General features: G+C 48.1%; 1 protein-coding gene and 1 non-coding gene across 2 annotated transcripts; one reads left to right on the top strand and one right to left on the bottom strand.

Annotated features, from left to right (window-relative positions):
• Positions 1–773: 773 nt before the first annotated feature.
• Positions 774–13754, bottom strand: ZDHHC19 (zinc finger DHHC-type containing 19). Its single transcript, XM_006092815.3, has 8 exons — positions 13609–13754; positions 13184–13305; positions 12557–12696; positions 11606–11778; positions 11150–11255; positions 1922–2007; positions 1380–1584; positions 774–904 (listed from the first exon to the last, which is right to left on the bottom strand). The coding sequence occupies exons 1-8, from the start codon at positions 13752–13754 to the stop codon at positions 857–859; spliced, it is 1026 nt and encodes a 341-aa protein (XP_006092877.1). The 3' UTR covers positions 774–856.
• A 4465-nt stretch (positions 13755–18219) lies between these two features.
• On the top strand, positions 18220–18350 carry LOC111826845. Its single transcript, XR_002830277.1, has one exon. It is a non-coding gene; the product is annotated as a small nucleolar RNA SNORA51 (small nucleolar RNA).
• The last annotated feature ends 298 nt before the right edge of the window (positions 18351–18648 follow it).

Genomic DNA, 18648 nt, shown 5'->3' with positions numbered 1-18648 from the left:
GCTGTGTGGTGGAGAAAATAACGACAACCATACTGCTCCGTTCATTGTGCGCCTACTGTGTGCCACCTGTTTTGCAGGAACCACCTCACTCGCTCCATCCCCTGACCACCTTTCAGGAAGGTGCCATTATTTCCAAGAGGAGCCGCAGTCTCCTGTGGACTCCCGCATACACCACCCCCTTAAGGGGCCTGCGGACTCAGGGCCTGGGGCCCTCCGCAGGAACAGGACCGGACTACCCAGAAGGGAGGGACCAAGGTGAGGCCCACCAGCAGGAAGAAGCAGGGCCGGACTATGGTGGGGACCCCCACTCTCCACCTCCGGGGATGAGGATCGCGAGGGCCCACTCCCAGACGGAGGGCCAGCCCCCACCCACCCAGGTGGCTCCAATGCCTCGGGTTGGACCCGGCCAGGCTTGGCGAATTCCCAGGCAGCGGGCGCCCCCTGCAGCCAGACAGCGGTGTGGCAGGGCGGGGCCGGATCCTTCCGGAGGCTGACATCCCTGACAGTGTGGGGGTTTTCCCTTGAAGGCAGGCGGCCAGGACAGCTACTGTGGGTTTTATGGTTGGCCCCATTTTAAGAACGAGAGAAATCTGAGTGTCTTGCCCAAGGTCACAGAGCCAACTAGTGTTGGACCTTCCTCCCTCCCAGGGTCTTTGTCCCAGCCCCTCACACCCAGGACAGACACACGCAGCAGGGCAATGGTACAGCAGGAAAAGGGTGTTTAATGAACTTGGGGGCGGGAGGGGGGGGGCGGGGCAGGGGAGAATGATCTTGGAATTCCTACCAAGGGCGGGGCTCAGGAGGTTCGGTTCGGGTGCAGGGACTCCTGGCATCGCTGGGTGTGAAGGGGCAAGCCTCATCTGGGGGCCTCCTGCGGCCGGGGCAGCACTGGGCCTGCGTGGAGCTAAACGAAGTGGGGGTGTGGGGTCTTTTCCCAAACCCCACAGCTCAGGGCCCACCTGCTGGGGAGCAAGAAACTGTCCAGCCGCCACCACCCCCAGGCAGAGCAAAGGGAGTGGGCTGGCACCATAGAATGTCATGGCACCCCCATTGGACTTCGGAGAAGAAAAATGACTTTAAATAAAGGAAACTGACCCCCTGAGTTATAAACCATGGGGCTCGTTTCAGTCCCCATTACAGCTGAGGGAGCTGAGGCTCAGAAGGGTGAGTGACCCCCCCAAGACTAACCAGCAGTGAGAGGTGTGGGCTCTGTGTCTCCGGGGAACCCCCGGCGTTACCTGGCGGACTGTGGCCCCACCTCCAGCGCTCCTCCGGCTATAAGCCCCTCCCTTGAGCTTTGAGCGCTCTAGCTTCAGAGCTTCCCCCCAGCACCTGTACAATCGAAGCCACCCCTCTCCCAGCACACACTCACTACTCACCTCCTGGAGGGCTGCCGCCTCCCCACTCCCTGGGGGAGCATTTCCTGGTCCGTGGGGAGCCAGAGGTTGGGGCTGGTGGCCAGACGCAGACCCAGGGACGACTGAGGGGTTGAGTGCAGAGGGGCACATTGGGCAATGCAGGTTCTGCATGAGCACCCAGTCTGGCTCCACCACCCTCTGCAGCCAGACAGCTTTGGCCATGTACCTGGGGAGCAATAAGCCAGATGCAAGGGGTAGTGGCCCCCCTGGCCTGGTCCCCATGCCTCCTCAACTTAGGGAACACACAGCCCAGGGCTTGGGCCTGCAGGGAGCTGGGGCCGGTCTTATCCGGCCTGCAGTATCCCTCTACTCCATTTCTTAGGACAAGAATGAAAGGAAGTAGGGAGGCTCGGGGGCTCCCACAATGCCCTGAAGGAAACCTCAGAGAACAGTGGGTGTGAGGGTCTGGGAGCTGTGCTAAGAGGCCAGGAGAGATGGCCCAGCTTCCCCCCACCCCACCGGCTCCATGGGCCACTGCTTGGACCTCTGGTTTGCCAACTTACTTGGGTCCCAGCGGTGCACAAATTGCTAAATACCAGTTGCTGGCGCAGCCCTGGTCAAAGGGGTTGTATCCCCACAGGTATCGGCACTGGAGAGGGGTGTAGATGGAAAGAGGAGCTCAGAGCCAGCAGGACTGGGCAGACCACCCCACTGGCCCTCCCTCCCAGCCCAGCCCAGGGCTGCTGCAAACTCAGAGGGCAGAGAGGCCTAAGAGTGAGCTGAGGCCTCCCCTACCCAATTCTGAGTTGCTCTGTCCAGGCGACCCTGGCACTGCACCCACCCCTCCTGCCTTCTCAGGGATCCTTCCCATCTCCTGTACCCCCTTCGGCAGCATCTTCCCCACCTCTGTCTCCTTTGGCCACACACATTCTCCTACTATGTCCTTCCAGGTAGACGTTCAAATCTTCCGTTGGCTGACAAACTGCTCCAAAGACAGTTCCATATACACACATCCTGCTCCCCCACTTCTCTACTTTCTTACCTCTCGTTTTTTTCTAAACGTGTGCCTTCCCTGAATTTCACTGTCTGGACGGGCGGTTGTATGGAGCCCTATCCTATTTCCCTAACCAAATCACACGGCCCTGGGGAACCTGGGCTGAAGGTCCTGAGCACCCAACGCAGGAAAGGACAAGTCTGCCCCAGGCGCGCTCTTGACCAGGTCCTCTTCCTCCCTTGTCCCTCCCTCCATCCATGAGCCTTGGGCCTTCCTGAGCCCCATCTGACTCCCCAGCATTAGCCAAGTCTCACTCCGACTTCAAGAGCCTTAGCGACAAAATGTGTGTCATAACCAAAGCTCTGCCCCCCACCAGCTCCCCTACACCCCGTCCCTGTCCCTAAGACTTTGATCTCCAACAGTCTTCTCCACCCAAAGGAACCAGGATTGCATGCAGGGCAGCTGACGCCTGGGACCGGAAAAGTCAAGACAGCTCCAAAGAGCAACACTAACCACTGAGATACTTGAGTTCTGCCTGCTTAAAGATGCTTAAAGCACTGGAGGGAGATTGGCACTCTATTCACAATTTTAATTAAATGGCTCAAAGAGCTTGATCAAGTTGACAATCAGAATTATAGAGAAATAAATGTTGATGTATTAGATGTATAGGAAAATGTCTATGGTTCAATGCTTAAAGGCATGATCATTATTTAATAAATTCATAAGACCTGATTAATAAAGCAGACCACCTTCCTCTCTCTCCCCACATAGGACCCTCTGAGACGTGAATGGAATGCAGCAGCTCTGAAGTTTCCAAACTGTCCTCTCTCACTGGCTCCAGACCTGGGTCTCCTGCCCCAATCCCATGTTTCAAATGCCCTGACAGTCCACAGGACCACAACCCAGTAGGCGTCTCCTCACCCCATCTCCTGCCCAACCCCCTGCGGCCTGGGCTCTCTCCCCCGCCCCCAGGCGGGCATCAGGCTTTTCCCTCTCCCTCTCTCCTTCTCTGCCAAAGCATTGCTGATTCCTTTGTTTGTAGGTTCACTCATTTACTCATAAATATGTTGGGGCCTCAACAATGTTTCAGCAATGTTTCAGGCGCTGTGCTGGTGGAAGAGCAGGCCCAGGCGCAGGCAGAGCGGCAGCTGGGCCACAGAGGCTGGGGAGGGGCCACTGCAGGTGTGTTCCGTTTCAGGTGCTGCTGTGTGCAGCCGGGGAAGATTTAGTCTGAGGGCTGCCTGCCAGCTTGGCCACTTGGAGATGCAGCACCAGTGTGACGCTGAGGAAAGAGGCTGGGCCAAGGACGGCGAAAAATGGCACTAATGAGCACAGACAACTCTTTCAGTACATTTCGCTGAGCTGGAGGGGAGAGTACGCAGGTGAAGTGAATGTTAAGGGAGGGTTTTGCTTTGCTTTTTAAGATGAGAGAGACATGAACATGTGTACATGACGAGGGGAAGGAGTGGTAACAATAACAACAGCGCATACAGCACTTACTTGTACCAGCCACAGTTCTGTGACTTATGCATGTTAACCCAGGAGGCACCAGGTGGCTAAGTAATATACCCAAGATCTCCCTGTTGGTATGTTATAGAGCTGTGGTTTGAGTGTATGTACTCGGGCTCCAGAGCCCTTGCTATCAAGCACTGAGCAAGTTGTGTCACAGGATGGAGGTCCCTGAAATGGGGCCTGCAGGCAGTGGGAAAGAGCCCTGCCCGGTGAATCACAGAGTGCAAACTACATTTAGGTTTCTTAGGCTGAAGATCCTGGATTGGGGGTGGCAGGGTGGGGGGGACATTCTGAGCAGTGGAGGAAGAGTGAGCCACAGGATGTAGGAAGGGAGAATGCTGCCCCAAAAGAGGCTGAAATGATGGACTGAAGCTTGAGAGAGAAAACCCGTAGACCACATGGGGTTAATGAGGAAGGGCTGAGCGGAAGAGTCACAGGTGGGCTGGGAACCAAATATGGGTGGAGGGTAATGATTGAGTGGTGACTGGAAGGATGGGAAGTGGTGGGCAAAGAGGGTTCCTCTGTCTTCTCAGCTGTCTCAATAACTCTAGCTCCTCCCTCTTTATAGTGGCACACTACAATCTTTCTAAAACAGTCTTTAGAAGTCATTGTTCTGAAGGAATCCCATGGCAAGAATGTTCACTTTTGCCACTCCTCCTCCACACTGTACTGGAAGCTCAGGACAGTGCAGAAAAAGAAATAAAGCCATCATGTTGGAAAGGAAGAAATAAAACTGTCCTCATTTACAGATATCGTGGTTTTCTATGTAGAATCAACAAAAAAAGCTATTAGAACTAATAAGAGAGTCTAGCAAAATTATAAGATCCAAGACCAACATACAAAAATCCACTGTCCTGCACCACATAATGATCATATGGCCATGCACCACCTAACTACATTTGGTCAATGGCAGACTGCATATACAATGGTGGTCCCACTTAGATTATAACGGAGCTGAAAAATCCCTATCACCTAGTGAGGTTATAGCCATTGTAACATCATAGTGCAACACATTACAACTATCTACGCTATTCAGTGCAGTAACATGCTGTATAGGCTTGAGGCCTAGGAGTGATAAGCTATACCATATATCCCAGGAGTGAAGTGAGCTATACCACCTAGGTTTGTGTAAGTGCACTCTATCATGTTTGTACAACAAAATTGCCTATGAGGCATTTCTTATAGTTGAGTGATGCATGACTGTAATAGTAAACAAAGGAAAATGAAAACGTTTTTTCAGTTATAAAAGCAGGTCAGAGGAATGGTGGCATGAGAGATCCCCTTGGCCTTTACCCCTGAAATTTCAACAAGTTAATCAGCTATAATTCAACAAAGAATTCCCTACTCAATACAAAGGCATGCCTGAGAGAACTGCACATTGAAACATCTAAAGGTGGGCAACCAGGAAGACATAAATGGGAAGACAAGAAGGGAGGAACGTGTAGATAGCCCACTGGTGCAGCCCTGTAGCCAGGAGCTCATGGCATGGCCTGGAGAGGGGAGGAAGCCAGGGGTAGCAGGCACTTCCTTCAGCCAGGAGGACAGAGAGCTGTGGGGGGAGGGGCTGTCCAACAGGGCAAGTGGAACTAAAGGTGACTGAGCCAGTGGACGTCTGACAGAGCACAGGGTTCTACCATGTGGCTCTCCACTACTGGGCCGGGTGGTGGTGTTTCAGACAAGAAATGGAACCACAGAGCCCTGCCACCACTTGGACTCCCCAAACTCACCTCCAGTAGCCCAAGGAGCATACTGTCTGTAAACCAAGAGTTATTGCAGTAGAACCACTGTTTCCCTCTGTGATTGATCCCCAGGTGGGGTGTTTGGAGTGGGACCCCATGGAGGTCAGTGAAGGTAAAACAAACCCCATCCCCAAGCAGTGCAGCTGTACTGTTTTAGGGAAGCCAGGGAGGTCAAGTCTGAGAAATCAGAGAGGCAAAAAAAAAAAAAAATCTTGCAATTCAGCACCATCTACTGGAAAATAGAAGAACGACCTCTTCAGAGGAAGCTGCTATGGAAGACCATTAATAGAGACAGATACACATGCCTAGACAAAGGAGGAGAGCAAAGATGATCAGAAAGAAAATGAAAAATCCCCAGAAACCAAGCCGGTACACATAAAAATATATGATATAAATAACAGATTACAAGATTGTAGTTCTGAAAATACTCAACAAGATGCAAGAAAATTTGGACAGGCAATTCAATGCACTCAGAAAACAAAACAAGTACTTTACCAAAGAGGTTGAAACTTTTATAAAGAACCAATCAGAAATCCTGGAAATGAAGCAAGCAATTAAGAGATTAAGAGCAATCCCTGTCAAAACCCCAATGTCATTTTTAAAAGAAATAGAATGAGAAATCATCAGATTTGTATGGAACCACACACACACACACACACACACACACACACACACACACACAATGATAGCCAAAGAAATCCTGAGGATAAAACAAAAACAAAAAACAAAGCTGGAGGTATCATGTGCCTGACTTCAAATTATACTACAGAGCAATGATCATCAAAACATCATGGTATTGGCAGGGAAACAGACACACAGATCAGTGGGACAGAATAGAGAGCCCAGCTATAAAACCACATGTATATTGACAGATAATTTTTGACAAAGGAGCCAGAAACACACAATGGAGTAAATACAGTCTCTTCAATAAATGGTGCTGGAGACACTGGAAAGCCACATGCAAAAGAATGAAACTGGATTACAGTTTGTCCCACGAACAAAAATTAATTCAACAATGATCAAAGACTTAAGTATAAGATCCGAAACAATAAGTTACATAGAAGAAAATATAGGTACCTTACTTATGCACCTTGGTCATAGAGAACATTTTATGAGCTTGACCCCAAAGGCAAGGGAAGTAAAAGCAAAAATAAATGAATGGAATTGTATTAAACTAAAAAGCTTCTGCACAGCAAAAGAAACTGACAACAAAACAAAGAGGCAGCCAACCAGATGGAAAATGATATTTGCAAACAGTAGCTCTGACAAAGGTTTAATTTCTAAAATATATAAATAACTCATTAAACTCAACACCAAACAACCTCATCAAAAAGTGGGCAGAAGCCCTGAAAATATACCTCTCCCAAGAAGACATACCAACAGCCAATAGATATATGAAAAGTTGTCAACCTTACTTCCAATTAAGGAATGCAATACCACCTCACACCTGTTAGAGTGGCCATTATCAACAAGACAAGCAATAACAAGTGTTGGAGAGGTTGTGGAAAAAAGGGAACCTTCATTCACTGCTGGTGGGAATGTAGACTGGTACAACCACTATGTAAAGCAGTCTAGTGATTCCTCAAAAAATTAAGAATAGAGCTATCATTCGACCTAGCAATCCCTCTCCTGAGTATATACCTGAAAAACTAGAAAACATGTATTCGCAAATATATAAGCACCCCTATGTTCATTGCAGCATTATTCATGGTGGCCAAGACATGGAAACAACCAAAGTGTCCTATGATAGAGGACTGGGTAAAGAAGATGTGGTCCATATACACAGTGGAATGCTACTCAGCCATAAGAAAGGATGAAATACTGCCACTTACAACAACATGGATGGACTTTGAGAATATTATGCTATGTGAAATAAGTCAATCAGAAAAAGCTAAGAACCATAAGATTTCACTCATATATGGGATATAAAGCTGAAACTCATGAACATAAACAGCAGTGTGGTGATTGCCAGAGAGAAGCGGGGGGAGGTGAAAGGGGTCCTAATATATGATGATGGGATGTTTGACTTTGGGTGGTGGGCACACAGTACAATACACAGATCTTGTAACATGGAAACCCACACCTGAAACCTATATGATCATAGTAACTAACCAATGTCACCCAAATAAATTTAATTTAAAAAGGGAAAAAGAAAATTCTGTAAGGTTGTTAGCTGCAAAAGTAAAAATTTAACCTCATTTATGATTAACAATTGCATCTAGCTAATAGAAAGTAAAGCTTTGTAAAAAGCATTATAAAGTAGCTAGAAAAACATTTAACAAAAGATATGCAAGCCTGTTATGTATAAAATTATTGAAAGATGTTGAAGAACACAAGTAAATACAGAAAATAGCATAAACTTGAATAGGAATATCAACAGAGTAAAGATGTAACTAATCTGATGGAATTGCAATGAAAACATCCACAGTAATGATTGTAGAATTTCACCAGGTAATCTGCTGTTAAACTGTGGTATTTTGAGTTCTAGAATGCCACCTTGATTCAATCTTTAATTTCTTGAAAATATATACTTATTTTACAGTAAAAAAATGTTATAAAAGCCCAAAAACAGGAAAAAGAAAAAATCTAGCACAGTATATGCAAGATCTATATATGGAAAACTGCAAAACACTAACAAAAGAAGTTGAAGAAGGCGTAAATAAGTGGGGAGGTACACCATGTTCATGAATTCAAAAACTCAATATCAATTTTCCAAACTGACCTGTAGGTTCAACACAAACCAAATGAAAATCTCAGCAAACATTTTTGTAGAAATTGACAAGCAGATTCTAAAAATTATGTGGAGGCCCAGCTGGTGTGGCTCAGTGGTTGAACACCAACCTATGAACCAGGAGATCATGGTTAGATTCCCAGTCAGGGCACATGCCGGGTTGCAGGTCATGGCTAGATCCCCAGTGGGGGGCATGCAGGAGGCAGCCAATCAGTGATTCTCTCTCATCATTGATGTTTCTATCTCTTTCTCTCTCCCCCTTCCTCTCTGAAATCAATAAAAAAATAAAAATAAGAATTATGTGGAAAATCAAAGGAACCAATAGTCAAAAGAACTTTGAAAAAGAACAAAGTTGAAGAACTCACAATGTGTGATTCCAGAACTTAATATAAAGCTACTAGTCAAAATAGTGTGATATTGGCAAAAGAATAGAGATCCTCAAATACACCCACACCTATATGCTAGTTGAATTTTGACAAAGGTGCAAAAGCAACTCAATGGAAGCAAGATAGTCTTTTCAACAAATGGTGCTAGAAAAAACCCATATGCAAAAAATAAATTTTGACCCATACCTTGTATCACATACAAAATTTAACCCAAAATGAATTGTAGGCCTAATTATAAATTCTAAAACTATAGAACTTCTAAAAGAAAACATATTTTTAAAAACTTTGTGATTTGGGGTTAAGCAAATATTTCTTAATTATAACATCAAAAAGCATAATCCATAAAAAAAAAAAAACAACGGATCATGTACTTCATCAAAATTCAAAATACTGCCATAACCAGTTTGGCTCAGTGGGTAGAGCGTCGGCCTGCAGACCGAAGGGTCCCACGTTCGATTCCGGTCCAGGGCATGTACCTTGGCTGCGGGTACATCCCCAGTAGGGGGTGTGCAGGAGGCAGCTCATCGATGTTTCTAACTCTCTATCCTTCTCCCTTCCTCTCTGTAAAAAATCAATAAAATATATTTTTAAAAAATTCAAAATACTATTAAGAAAATAAAAAGAAAACGAGATGACAAGCCACAGACTGGGAGAAAATATCTAAATCCAGACTACATAAGAACTCTTAAAACTCCATAGTTCGAAAACAATCTAATATTTTAATGGACAAAAGATTGTAACAGACTTTTAGTCAAACACACTCATATGGCAAATAAGAACATGAGAAGAGGCCCAACATCATTAGGCATTATAAAAATACACATTAAAACTACAATGAGCCCTAGCCAGTTTGGCTCACTGGATAGAGAGTCGGCCTGGGGACTAAAGGGTCCCAGGTTCGATTCTGGTCAAGGGCATGTACCTTGGTTGCGGGCACATCCCCAGTAGGAGGTGTGCAGGAGGCAACTGATCAATGCTTCTCTCTCATTGATGTTTCTAACTCTCTATCCCTCTCCCTTCCTCTCTGTAAAAAATCAATAAAATATATTTTTTAAAAAACTACAATGAGATACTTCTACACATTTATTAGACTAGCTAAAATCAAGAAAAGAAAAAAGAAAAATACAAACAAATCCGACAGTGCCAAATGTTAGTGAGGATGCAGAACGACTGAGATTCTCATGCACTGCTTTGGGAATGCAGAATGGAACGGCCATTTGGAAGGCAATTGGCAGTGGTGAATGGATAAACAAGCTGTGGCACATCCATCTGATGGAATAATACGCAGCAACAAGGGGAAAACTACTGATGTGGATAACCGCATAGACGACTCTCAAATACATTATGCTAAGTGAAAAAAGCCAGACTCAAAAGGCTTTGTTTCCATTTATATGAGACTCTGGAAAAGGAAAAACTATAGGGATAGAAAACAGATCAGTGGTTGCTAGGTTGGCAAAGAGAAAAACGGAATGAAAAAGGCCATGAGGGAATTGGGGGGGGGGGGGATGATAAAAATGTTCTAAATCTTGGTTATGGGGGTTGGTTACAGGGCTGTAGGTGTTTGTATGTTTAGAAAAAGAATCCTATCATGGCTCCCAGGAGTCCACTGCACCAAGACCAAATTCTCCACCTGAGGTTCTGAGCCTTTTAAATCTGGCCAACCCCAAGCAGTCCACTTGATTTCTATGCCCTCTCCTGCTCCAATTGACTATTTCTTGCCTGGCCATTGTGGCCCAGTAGTTGAGCGTGGACCTACAAACCAGGAGGTTGGGGTTCAATTTGGGGTCAGGGCACATGCTGGGGTTGGCCTGCAGGAGGCAGCCCATCCATGATTCGCTCTCATCACTGATGTTTCTCTCTCCCTCTCCTTTCTCTCTCTGAAATCAATAAAAACATAATAAAATGAAAGACAATTTCTTCACCATCCTATCCTCATTCCGGCCACCGTCAGGCTCCCCTGCCTTTTTGCTAGCTGGCCCCTCACCAGCACTGCTCTCCCCCGTCTTCTGCCCATCAAAACCCCTAAGTGGCGCCTCCCACCCTACACTGAGCTGTCAGTTCCCTCTGAGTCTGTGCTACACGTTGTAGGACAGGCCCCTCGGAGTGTTCACAGGTGTCTGGCAGGTGTTATTCTGATTTCAGCACAAGCGCAAGACATAGCCTTACTCACCTGTGCGCCTCCCGCCCAAAATACCGCACACGCGGCCCAGCACACAGTAGGCCCTAGATGCAGTGCACGCAGGAGGGAGAGTGACCGCCGGGGTGAGATCTGAGCTCAGGCTGGGTCTGTAAGGGCTAACGAGGCATCTTCGAGGGAAGTCAGGCCATCAGTGACCAGGGCGGTGGAGCAAGAAAGTGCGGAGGTGCCCGAGAGGCCAGGTGACCACCCCACCGCCCCATAGAGCGGCGCCCCGCTGGGCCCCGCATACCTTGCCCTCGCAGGAGCGCTCGGCCGCGCTCACGGACAGCGCCTGGACCAGCAGCAGCAGGCAGAGCGGCACCAGGAAGCAGGCGGCGGGTACAGCCACCACGATGCTGCGCACCAGCTAAGGAGCAGAGCTGCGGGACCGGCCTCCCAGGCCCTGCCCCTCACCCCCGCCTCATCCCGCCCACAACCAACCACCCTGTCCACCCGCTCCCTGCGCTCCAGCCGCGTAAACCGGTCCAAACCCCCCATCCGTGACCCTGCAGGATTCTTACCTCTTTGCAGTTCCTCCCAGCGCCCCCATCTCCTGGCCCACCCACCTCACCTGGTCCCAGATTGGTCTTCCCCAGCACCTTCTCTCTCTAACCCCGCCCCCATCATTGCTCCGCCCCCAGGACCCCCCTTCGGCTGCCACAGCGCCCCCTCGCGCCCTACTCGGGCACAGCAGTCAGGCGGATACGCGGTGACCTTGTCTATGTAAGGGGTCAGTTGGGTCGGACGCAGCAAGAAGATCAGGCAGGTGGCCAGCACGGCGCCCGAGTAGAGGCACAGGGACACCACGAGCAGCATGAAGCAGCGGAAGTTGCGGTGCCCGATGCAGTTATTGACCCACTGGCAGTGATGGTCAAAATCCTGGGCGAGAGCGGGGAGGGGCCGGCCTCTAGGTCCCGATCTCCGGCCCAGTCTCCGTTGACCCTAAATCTGAAGCCTTCCCTTCCCTCCCGAAGCCACTTGCCCTTGGCCCCGCTCTGCCTTCTCCCTGCTCCCAAGTGAGCCACAAAGTCCTCAGCGCTGGCATTTCCGGGTATGGGCGCTATTGGGGCTGCGGCTCACCACGTGGCCTGTCAGGAGGCCTTGAGAAGCCAAGCCTGCCTGGTCTGTGGTGGGACACATGCTGGCAACTTCAGGCAGGACACCGTGTATCTCAGGGCATCTGTTTTCTCACCCACGGGAGGAGGATGAGAGCCTGGCCCAGCCCCCCCTCCTAGGGTTGGAAGGACCACAGAGGACAGCACATCTGTAAACCTCTGTGGGCTGTGCAAGTGAGAAAGACAAGCACTCAGCTCAGGGTTTGGGCCAGTGTGAGTCTGAGGGCCTTGGGTATCTACTGTCAGCAAGCCCAGGGCAGGAGCCGGGGGAGTAGGACAGGGCTACACTTCCTTCTCCCGGCCTGACCAGGCCAGCCTAGATGTGGGTGGCCCTGTGTATGTCAGCACCTGTGCAGGCACAGGCACAGGGGCAGGGACTGCATGACCCACCGAGATGGCTGGGGGTCACTGCCACCCTCGGCCGTTAGCAGTCCCGGAAGTTGTTTCATAGCTGCCACAGGCCCTTGTATGGGTGAGCGGTGCACACCAGTGCTGGGTGGGGGCAGGGGGCTGGCAGGTGGGCGAGCAAGAGGGGCACTCACCTCCACGCAGATGTTGCACAAGCGGCAGTGGTAGGTCCGGGGTGGGCGGTGGAAGCAGCACTGCCGACACCACTGCAGGCGGAAGGCCTGGTGGTTCACCCAGATCACATGCACTGCCAGGGGACCCTGTTCGTTGGAGCCTGGCATGGGAAGAGGATTGGGCAGCACCAGGAGGCTCCTCCATCCGTCTGCTGCGGTGGGGGGTTCCACCGTCTCGCTGGGCTCCAGCAACGGTGGGGGGAGGTGGGCAGGGGAAACCCTAGTCCCCGCTGAGCGAGCTGAGCAAACTTGAAGAGGCTGGCAGCCAAAGGGAAAGATGGTTTTTGCCTGAGGAATTCTGCGAGAACTCGGGCCTTGGGAATCGTGACTGATGCTTTAAGGCTTTTGTTCAGTGGGAAGGAGGCAGAGAGAGTGGGAAGAGCTGGCTTCTCTGCCCAGCCTGGCCCAGACCCCCCTTTCCCCTCCAAGGCAACTGGAAAACCTCCAGAATTCTGTCTTTCCACACCTTGGGAAACGAAGTGCCAGAAGCAGGGCCCAAGCAGATGAGGACTTAGGGTGAAGGGGTCCTGAGGACACTTTAGGAATCCTAGGGGGGCTACCTCCTTCTCCAGGGGGCCCGGGTCTCACCTTTATGTAAGATGCCAGGGTCTGAGAAGTTGAGTGAAAGGAGACTGAAGAAGGTGAGGACAAAGAGGGGCCCCGTGATGATGGGAAAGGCCCACTCCCCGTTCTGGGCCAGCCACCTGCAACTGAGGCCAGAGCAGGACTCAGCCCTGCTCCGAAGCTGCTGCCAGGACCAGTTCACCGCTCAGGACCCACAGGCCTTTCAGCTCCAAACATACGGCTTCTGACAGATCCACAGAGGCTCCACCAAACGCCCCCCAGGATTGCCAGCCACCTGCAGCCCCCACACATGAAATACCACTACGTCTGTGCCTTTGCACATTGGAGTCCCCCTGCCTAGAATATCCTCCCTCCCCTGGCCCCTCTGCTGCACTTCCCCTGCCTCTGCGCTGTCATTTCCTTTCTCTCCTGCCAGCCGGTAGACTCACGGGAATGCAAAGAAGAGGCCACTGAAAACCAGCAGCAGCACCACATTGAAGGCTGCAAACAGGCTCGGGAGGATCCAGGGAAGCGGGGCCTGCGGTGGGGGACAGGGCTCCTTCACGAGGGGAATGGCATCGTTCCTGAGGGGCATGGCTGGACCTCCCGCGCCCCCAGGGGAGACCAGAGCCACCAGGCTCCCTCTCCCCTGCTGGCTCCAGGCGCCCCATGGCCACAGCGGCCTCGGAAGCCGCAGCTCAGGGTGGAAGGAAGAAAGTCCCAATGTGACATCACAGAGGCTGAGGAGAACGGGGGCCAGGGTTCTATAGCAGAACTGCACGCAGCCTGTGACAGTCACTGCCACCAGCAAGCCCACCCCACTCCCACTTGTGCTGGGGACCGAGAGGCCCTGCCCTGCGAGGAGGTTCACTCCAAGATAACATGAGAGTAGAGACACACTTGGGGCGAAGGTGGGTGGTTCTAACCACCTTTTTAGCTTTGGCGCTCATTGAAGCAGTGCTCTGTGCTCACTCCATTGCCTTTTTCCCTTTTTGTTTATTATAAAATTCCACTTTGGGGGGCGGGGCAGCTAAATAATTTTGCAGCTTCCCTCATTTGCATGGTTGGCTGCATGACACAATTCTGGTCAGTGAGGCATAGGTGGGTGTGGGTTGAGAGTTTCTAGAAGAGCTTTTGCCTTCCTGATAAACGGGGGAAAGGACACAGTTGGCACAACTGTCCCTCTCTTCCCGTCTTGAACCTAGACCTGCTGGCTGGCACCTGAGGTGCCACCTTGGACCCATTAGGCCAGTGGTCGGCAAACCACGGCTCTCGAGCCACATGCGGCTCTTTGGCCCCTTGAGTGTGGCTCTTCCACAAAATACCACGTGCGGGCGCACACGTACAGTGCGATTGAAACTTCAAGGCCCAGGCGCAGAAGTCGGTTTTCGGCCTGGGCGAGTCTATTTTGAAGAAGTAGCGTTAGAAGAAGTGGGGGGTGTCGGTGGGTCAGGCGATGGGAGACGCAGCACAGGCGGGCCGGGGGATACGCAGTGTGGGAGGAGGCGCGCTCGATTCATGCAGGAGTTGAGTGAGCCAGTCAGTCAGCAGTCTCATGTGCAATGGTTAGTGCTAGTCGTGTCTGCAAATCGCGCGTGGGTGACAAAAGTACCTACTCAAAGCATAAAGTTACCTGTATTTTTCCAACCAGCTGCAAATCCTACAGGTATTTTTGCCATCAATTTAAGAATTGTAATTATTTTGTGTTGGTGGCTTTATTATTATAAAATGAAACATGTTTTAGGTGCCCTGTTTGAGATGGCTACAAAGAAGAAGCAAAAGATAAACGGAAGATGAAAACCGTGAATTTAAAGTTGAATGTACCTACCTATATAGTTTAAGTTTAAAAAATGTGGCACTCAAAAGAAATTGCCATCGTTGTACTGTTGATATTTGGCTCTGTTGACTAATGAGTTGGCCGACTACTGCGTTAGGCAATTAGCCAACATGCTACCCAGACAGAATGCCAGCGATGACATTGTTGAATCGCTTCCCCAGCCTTGAACTGCCTACATCGGAGCTGCTTATTGTGTGAGGAAAGTAACTGGGTTTTCTGTTACCTGCAGCTGACATTGGTCATTTCTTTTAGCCACTGAGCATCTGAATTCCTGTGTGTTTGCAGGATTCCCTGCCCTGCGAGTCTTGGTGAAGGGCAAAGACCGCTTCCTTGTCCCGGTTGGAGCTGAAAATGCCAGACACACATTCAAAGCCTCGCTTGCAGCCAGCACTCAGGCCTGTGACCCAGGCGCCACCAGTAGCCTCAGAACGGCTACCACAGAGGCTGCTGAGACGCAGCAGCTGCACATGTCAGAGCTGCCGCGTGCCGACGGGTAATGGCCATTTTGAATGTCACTTTAATGTCACTCAGCAGAGATTATATTATCCTTAAACATGAATAAAATTTATAATTCCAAGATTCCTGTTTTGAATTGGACTAAATGAACTGGGACATCTTGAGAGAATTCATTTGATTAAAAACAAAGAGCAAAAATCCCTCATCAATACACATTTATTACTTATATTTTCTTGTCTATAGAAGCATATTTTTTCTTTTCTTTTCTTTTTTACTGATAACTAATCACTTCTATTTATTCAGGACATAAGATACTTTTTATACCCATAGATGATACTATGTTAAAACCCTATTTAAAAACTCATAGGGTATTTTATTTTTGCAAAGATAGGTTCTAAAATAAAAAAACAGAGAGATTAATAACAATACACATAAAAATTAGATTGAAATCTAGGTGATGGCTCTCATTCACTGTCCTGGCATTAAAGATATTACAAAGATACGCACATAGAATGCTACCAAATATCCCAACTTTTATAGATATAGATGCAGTCAAAAAGTCTTTCTCTGATTTTAGCAAAGAGAAACCATCCAAATTTTATTCTTTGACTACTGAATGATTTAACTTTGGTACATGCATTACTATTTCTCCTACTGTAGCAAATTTTAGTTTTCTCAAGGACTTTCCCCCGACTTCTGGAAATAAAGAATTTCCAACCTTCAAATTAAAATGTTATTCTGATAAATATATGTACCAGGTTGGTCTAATCACATGTAGGCTTTCCATTTTCAGGCCAAGCAAAGACATGCATTTAATGCTTCATTAACATTATTATACAAAAGACAACCCAACCTAATATGAAGAGAAATTGTGACCTTCTAATCAGTGTTTGATATAGAAAAACATTGATTTTGACTTATCTTTTTAAAATTCAAATGCCATTCTGATCACTCATGGTTCAAGAACATTCAAATAATAAACCAAAAATAAACAAATGTTAAAGATTAGCCTTCAAACATTATGCCAAGGATGCCACCCTGGCCCGTGATCTTGCCAACAAAAAGCCACATCCGCACCTCTGGCCTCCAAACCACTCAGCAGAGCTTCCTTAACTGTGAGCTGTTTGAAGCGTCCAGTTTGAGTGCTACTATTTTTTCAAACTTTGAATATCTGTAGGGATCTCAGCAGGGGCTGAAGAAACCAGCTCAACCTTGGCATAGTGCCAAAATGTGGCCAACTGAGGCTCCGAGCCCTGTGCCAGGGCCTCTCCGGGAGGTTACAGACACACTGGGCCATGGCTCTACGATGGGAAGTCTGTGGCCTCGAATGAACCATTTTTTCTCCGTGGCATTCAAATTAAGAGGTTAAAATCAATGTAGTAAAAATGGTGTCTTATAATATACTTAATAAGATTATATGACTTCAAATACTAAAGTTTAAAATTTTAGATATTTTCACATCGGCCTGCAGACTGAAGGGTCCCCGGTTTGATGCGGTCAAGGGCACATGCCTGGGTTATAGGCTTGATCCCCTGTAGGGGGCGTGCAGGAGGCAACCTATCAATGATTCTCTCTCATCATTGATGTTTCTCTCTCTCTCTCCTTCTCCCTTCCTCTCTGAAATAAAAATAAATAAATAAATAAAAATACCTGCATATCAAAATATATTAAAATTAATTTTAAAGATATATGTATAACAGAAAAGAATTGATAGCTTGGAAGTGATCTTTGAATAACACTAAAAGTAATTATTTTCTCTTCTGCCTATTCGACCCAATAGTAGAGAGTTATTGTCTCAGCTAGTCTAAATGAGTAATGTTAATGGGGTCTACTCACTTACGTGCTTTTTTGTTGTTTTTGGAAATTTTATGACATATACAATGATAAGCAAAGTTAGATTGACAGGAGAGTCTTCACTTCTAAAGGAAAACAGAAAATGCTGGGTGTTAGGTTACCTTCTGCTGTGCCAAGTTGGTTTGATTGACAATACAGCCAACACTATCACCATGTCTCATCCTTAGGTGCTTGTATTGTTATACAGCAACACCTCTTTTGGATGTTGCCTTTTTTTCTGACATTGGCCAGAAATTCAGAAGAATAAAATTGACCTCGTGTCTTTTTGACTGTTAGGTAACACCAAAGGCTTGCTCTCCCTCCTCATAACCCATGACATGGCACTCTCAAACACTGAAGGATGTTCAAAACATAGATATAATTAGCATGCTCCAAATGTTCTTCACGTGCTACTGATATTATAAGAGCTGCCAGGGCCAGGGGTCAAACCTGCAACCAAGGTACATGGCCTTGACTGGGAATTGAACCCATGACCCTTCACTCTAATCACTGAGCCAAACCGGCCAGGGCCAACACAATTTTCTTGCAGAAAAGGCATTTGGCAAAATCTAACAACATTACATCAGTGATTTTCAACCAGTGTGCTGCAAGAATTTTTAAAACACGCACTACCTAACTAGTCAAGAGCACTGGTCTTTTTTCCCTTAGATTGTCAAATTAAAAAAATGACAACAGCCAACACAACAATAGCTGTCCAGTGTGAATGAATCAAAATTATACCTATTTTTGTCAGATCACCAAAAAAATATATTTTTGGGTGTGCTGCAGAAATTTATAATTAGTTTATGTGTGCCATGAGATGAAAAAGGTGTCCTATCATGTGACCATACAATTTTGTGGGGAAAATTAAGCAACAAGAAAAGAAAAGGAAGAAAAAGGATTTGTTTTTCTTGGTTCTAAAAACCAATGTTGAGACCTCCCAGTGCTTAACCGCAGGCTGTGTTCTTACACTGCCTGCACAGAAAGAGGAGGCAGAGTAAACTCACCCCATATACACCTCAGCCCAGGCCCTTTGCCTGGTCAGTATTGTGAATGGCCAGATTGTTTGCATATGTGTGTGTGTGTGTGTGTGTGTGTGTGTGTGTGTGTAGCGGGGTAGGGATGGGGGCGGGGAAGGGTTTAGTGTTTGACCAAAGTCTAGAATTAGCAAGAGAAGAATCTGACTGGCTCATCTTCTCTTGCCATGCCTTAGCTATGGATGGACTGGCCTTGAGTCAGGGCAAGCCACCTAGGGACTTCGGGTGGGGCAGAAGCAACGCATCAGAGCTAAAGCCTTCCCTCTCACCAACACCCTCCCACTCCTCCCTCCCTGTCATCCATCCTGAGAATTACCCAGCCTCCC

Source organism: Myotis lucifugus, unplaced genomic scaffold (assembly GCF_000147115.1).
Source record: "Myotis lucifugus unplaced genomic scaffold, Myoluc2.0 scaffold_105, whole genome shotgun sequence".
Taxonomy (NCBI): Eukaryota; Metazoa; Chordata; class Mammalia; order Chiroptera; family Vespertilionidae; genus Myotis; species Myotis lucifugus.
The sequence above is the reverse complement of the archived record's forward strand: the minus strand, read 5'-3'. Positions and strand labels throughout refer to the sequence as shown.